The sequence below is a fragment of the Orcinus orca genome, chromosome 11 (genome assembly GCF_937001465.1).
Source record: "Orcinus orca chromosome 11, mOrcOrc1.1, whole genome shotgun sequence".
NCBI lineage: Eukaryota > Metazoa > Chordata > Mammalia > Artiodactyla > Delphinidae > Orcinus > Orcinus orca.
Genome location: NC_064569.1, coordinates 61,153,652 through 61,159,208, shown reverse-complemented (window position 1 = coordinate 61,159,208; position 5,557 = coordinate 61,153,652). Strand labels below are relative to the sequence as shown.

Genomic DNA, 5,557 nt, shown 5'->3' with positions numbered 1-5,557 from the left:
TGTGTGTCAGTATACGAAACAGTATGTTGTTTCTGCTTAACAGTATGGTTTTTTCTGCCGTCGGATTGTGTCCAGTAATCTTCGGTCACTGTGTTTTTAAAGCATCCTATTGATTACCAGTGTGGCTAAGTGTTCACATCTATCGCCTCTGCTAAAGAAAAATTAAACTGTGGTGGGTTTCATAGTGATACGTAAGCCCAGGAAATGTGGCAAAGCCCCCAGCAGAAAGCACGAAGCCTGCAGCTCGTGACTGTAGCCAGGGCCTCCTCATCTGTCCTACAACCCGAAAGAGAACCGCTGATGCAGAGTGTGGACAGGATATGCACGAGTCCAAGGCAGAGGTTTTTGTTACAAAACAGCGAACTTTTGAGGGAGGTCAGGAACGAACCGAGCTCTAGCCGCGGTGCCCAGTCCCTCCGCTCTCGTGCCGAGTTCCTGGGAGACGGAGGGATCTGGTGGCAGCTGAAGCCTCCAAGAAAGAGGAATGAATTCACCTAGGAGGGGGAGAAGGGCTTGCGGTTTCCTGTCCGGGGACAGCTCCCGAGAAGCCCCGACCTCTTTCCCATCTTCGCGGGCTTTTGAACCGCTACCTCCTACTGGCAGAACGGCGGGGCTCTCCCACTGAGCGGGCGGGAAGGTAGACCCTCGCCCAACCAAGAAACCGAGCAGCACCGGCTTCCGGCCTCCTCCCCGCCTCTTCCGCTTCCGCCTGCGCCCCGCTCCTGGTCGTGCTGGGCTTCTACAGGCGGCGACCCGAAGCTGTTGGAAGCTGAAGGGCTATGGCCGCTGCGGGATCTGTGAGGGCCTCGTTGCAGGTGGCGGAAGTGCTAGAAACCGTCGTGAGCTGCTGCTTGGGGCCCGAAGGGCGGCAAGTTCTGTGTACCAAGCCCACTGGCGAGGTGCTGCTCAGCCGGGATGGCGGCCGCCTCCTGAAGGCGCTACACTTAGAGCATCCCATAGCCAGGTACTTGCGTGTCACGCCCCAGACCGTTAGAGCATCCTATAACCAGGTACTCAGGTGCCGCACTCCAACCTTCAGTCCATCTCCCTGAACTTCTTGTCCCTGAGCTTATGCTCCTGGAAGAACTGACCTTGGACGAGACCAGTGTACGCTCAGAGTTAGAGCGCTGCCCGCTGCCCGAGGGAACATTCCCAGACATCGAATCATTAACAACTGCCGAGAGCTTGTCTCACTCCTTTCCTTCCGGCTCGACCCAACCCCTAGAATCTTGAAGTAGAACAAAGTAACTTAAAAAAGGAAAAAACTAAAACTAAGGATATCACAGAGACAGTATTCTCGTTTTATGCCTGTAGCTGTAAAAACATGGTTTCAACTTGATTTAGGCAGCCCTCTGAGAATCTGAGTTGCTTTATTTCTTTCTTGTACAGGATGATGGTGGCATGTGTTTCCAGTCATCTAAGAAAAACAGGAGATGGTGCTAAAACATTTATTATCTTTCTTTGCCATTTACTCAGAGAACTTCATGCAATCACAGACAAGGAAAAGGATTCTTTCTTTTCTGAAAATATTCAAACCCATGGAAGGCACTGGAAAAAGTGTTGTCAGTGGAAGTTTATTTCCCAAGCTCTTCTAACATTTCAGACACAAATATTAGACTACGTTATGGACCATTACTTAAGTAGACACTTTTTGTCCATCTTTTCTTCATCCACCAAAGAGAGACCATTGTGTAGGAGCTCTTTAGAGATGCTCTTAGGAGCATACTTTTGTGGAAGAGTGGGAAGAAATAATCACAACTTTGTATCACAGTTGATGTGTGACTACTTTTTCAAGTGTACAGCTTGTGAAAGTGGGTTTGAAGAAGTACTTGAGTTAGTGGATGACTGTTTTGTCGAGTTGAAAGTTGGTGTCACTGGCCTTCCTGTTTCCGATTCCAGGATCATAGCTGGGCTTGTGCTTCCCAGAGACTTTTCCGTGTACTGTCCAGCAGACGGTGACATAAGAATAGTGATAGTAATAGAAACCATTCAGCCTCTTTTTTCAACTTTTGGATCAGAGTTTATTCTAAATTCAGAAGCACAGTTTCAGACATCTCAATTTTGGATTACAGAAAGGACAAAAGCGATAATGAAATATTTACAGAAGCAGAATGTAAAATTGCTCCTATCTACTGTGAAACAACCAGACTTAGTAATTTATTGTGCAGGACTGAATGGCATATCCGTGGTGGAGTGTTTATCATCTGAAGAACTTTCTCTTATCCAGAGAGTCACTGGTCTCGCTCCCTTTGTAGTACCACAGGCTTCTTCTCAGTATGAACTCTCTAACACTGCTATGGTGAAATTTTGTAAGCCCTTTATTCTTAGATCCAAAAGGTATGTTCATCTTGGCTTGATTAGCACATGTTCGTTTACACCACACTGTATAGTTCTTTGTGGTCCAGTGCAGGGTCTTGTTGAACAACATGAGGTTGCTTTACATGGGGCATTTAAAATGCTTCGGCAATTATTTAAAGACCTTGATCTAAATTATGTGACACAAGCCAGTGACCAAAATTGTACTTCAAGTCCTCTTATTTATAAGAATAGTAGAGAAATTAATGACTTACCAGAAATTGTTAATGGCTCAATACAAAGGCCATATCAGGACACAGTTGTAAAGAACAAAGATGAACTGGCAAAAACTCAAACATATTTAAAAGCATATTCAAATTTGGTAGTTCCAAGTGTAGAATTAGAAACAAATATATTGTGTTCAACACCAACAGTGACACTAACAGATACATACCAGACAGATGCAACACTGAGATGTTTCTCTCCAGACAAAGCCAGGATAATGGATGACCATGAACCATTTATTGAGAGTAATTCTGCTAACTCAACAACAGAAAATACTAGAAGAGAAATCTCTTATGAAAATTTACAAGTCACAAAAAATGCTAGAAAGGGGAGCATATTACCAGTGAGATATAAGTCACTAGAGATGTGTACTTCCCAGAGTTACTGTTTCTCATCTGTACCAGCTGGTTGTGTTTTGCCAGTGGGTGGTAATTTTGAGATCTTGTTGCATTACTATCTTCTCAGCTATGCCAAAAAGTGCCAGCAATCAGAAGAAACCATGGTTAGTATGATAATTGCTAATGCACTTTTAGGCGTTCCCAAAATCTTGTATAAGTCTAAGAAAGGAAATTACAGCTTTCCACAAATATATATAAGAGCTCTTCATGCACTGCAAACCAATCAACCCATGATAAGCAACCAGACAGGTTTGGAATCAGTTGCTGGTAAATACCAGTTACTAACTTCAGTTCTTCAGTGTTTGAGAAACATTTTAACCATTGACTTGGTAATCAATATTAAGAGACAACCTCAGGAAATTTATGATCAAGATTCGGAAGAGGAACTATAAAATTGGAAGCTTTTTATTAACCAAAGTTTTAATCCAACTCAAGCCATAAAGCAAGGCAGGCATGTGACCACTGATTTTCAAGTTAATTCAGTCTAGTTAGGAAAACAGCATAACTTAAAAAGTCTTTAGAAGTACACAAGGCCAGCACACATTCAGACACAAATATTAGAGACTACATTGTGGCACAGTTCTGAGGAGGAATCCTTCTGGATGGGTGAAGCCAAGATCTGAGTAAGTGTATCTTTTTTCCCCCTCAGTATCCCTGTGTCTCTGCTGTGTGTTAGTCTGTGCATTTGGGGGAAGGTATTTCCTTATAGCTCCTTTTTACTTTTCTGTATCTTTTTTCACTCTTCATCCCTTCTCCCTTGCCTTTCTGTATCTAGTTAATAGAGTAATTTAATCTCAGATATGGATGTGGTCTTCAAATGCCATCCTACTTTAATTGTTTATAATATAAAACATTATTTGCTTTATTTAAAATGATTTATTTTCCCTACTCATAATTTCTATAGCAGTGGGTAAAAGGCTCATTTTCTTCTTCTCAGAGTGTGAGTAAAATTAGTTTTTACTTTTTTGTGGCCCCTTGTTTAGAGCCTGGATAGATTTTTTCCCCATTCATACACCAATGAGTATGTCAGCATAAATGTGGCTTTGTGCATTGTAAACTTATTTTCATTTCTTTAGTTGAAAGTTAATTCCAGAAAGGATATGAAATTCATACTATCATTTTCTCCTGTCCTCTAAGAGCTTGCAAAACTTATTCATGTATTTGCTGAGTTTTCTTATATTTGGTGCATAGCCAGAGTTCAGTAGTAATGCAAGAGGGAGGGGATATGGGGATATACATATGCGTATAGCTGATTCACTTTGTTATACAGCAGAAACTAACACAACACTGTAAAGCAGTTATATTCCAATAAAGATGTTAAAAAATAATAATAATAATTTGAGAATTACAGTTGGCTCTCCAGTCCTTGGGTTCTCCATCTGTGGATTCAACCAACTGTGGATTGAATATATTCAGGAAAAAAAATTCCAGAAAGTTCCAAAAAGCAAAACTTTAATTTGCCAGGTGCACTGGCAACTATTTATATAGCATTTACATTGTATTATGTAATGCAGGGGACACGGGTTCGTGCCCTGGTCCGGGAAGATCCCACGTGCTGCGGAGCGGCTGGGCCCGTGAGCCATGGCCGTTGAGCCTGCGCGTCCGGAGCCTGTGCTCCGCAGCAGGAGAGGCCACAACAGTGAGAGCCCCGCGTACCGCAAAAAAAAAAAAAAAAAAAAAAGAATAAACATACTGTAAAATTGTTGTATAATTTTTTCCATTCACTTTTTTAAATTGCCTGTCAGGTCACTTGATAGCTTTGCTTTATTTTGTTGTTGTTGTTTTAAATACTTCATCATTGAAGGCATTCAGAGACTTTTCCATGTTTGCCTGTGCCTTGCATATGGTAGACATTTTATAACTGTAAATAATCACTAGCCCAGGAGCCACTTTGTAATCTGGGAGTGGGTCTTTTTGTGTTTGGCACCTCATCTAATATCTGGCACACGGTAGTAGCCAATAAATGTCTGTTGAGAAACTGGTCCTCATGGATGAGCTCCTAATTATTTCTATCAAACTTCCATGGAAAAGGATCTGTTTGCGGGGGAAAGAAGCAAAAAATGTAGAACAAATCTGCACAAAGCAATCATTTTTCTTTTAATTAAAAAAATCCTCAAAAATGGTGATAAAGCTTTCATGGGTCATCCTTGTCATTTACAGAATAACACTAGGGAGTTTATATTACTGGGTTAGATAAAAGAGCACTTCACAAATGTAATTACGTTATACTTAAACCCACTTACACAAAGGATTTGAGGTGACCTGCAACAAAAAATAGATGAAATTAAAGTAAAATCTAAATTAAAATTAAAGAATCAAGAGTAAAGAAAATGTAAAAATGATTAAAAGTCAAGACCATGTTCCTGTTTTTATTCTGCATAATGAATAACCTCAAATTTTACTTGATTGGAATCACTATATTATTACCTTCATGGTTCTGGGAATTGCCTGGATTTCGCTGAACAACCTTCCCTGTATGCTGTTGGGTGAGGCAGTTGTGCAGGTCAGCTGAAGTTCAAGGAGAGGGAACACAGGCCCCACCACTCAATGGAAAGTGTCAGTGACACATTATAAGAAGA

At 41.4% G+C, this 5,557-nt stretch overlaps 1 protein-coding gene across 1 annotated transcript; it reads left to right on the top strand.

Moving 5' to 3' along the window:
* The first annotated feature begins 720 nt into the window (after positions 1–720).
* BBS10 (Bardet-Biedl syndrome 10) lies at positions 721–4,480 on the top strand. Its single transcript, XM_004271571.3, has 2 exons — positions 721–964; positions 1,390–4,480. The coding sequence occupies exons 1-2, from the start codon at positions 780–782 to the stop codon at positions 3,368–3,370; spliced, it is 2,166 nt and encodes a 721-aa protein (XP_004271619.1). The 5' UTR covers positions 721–779; the 3' UTR covers positions 3,371–4,480.
* The last annotated feature ends 1,077 nt before the right edge of the window (positions 4,481–5,557 follow it).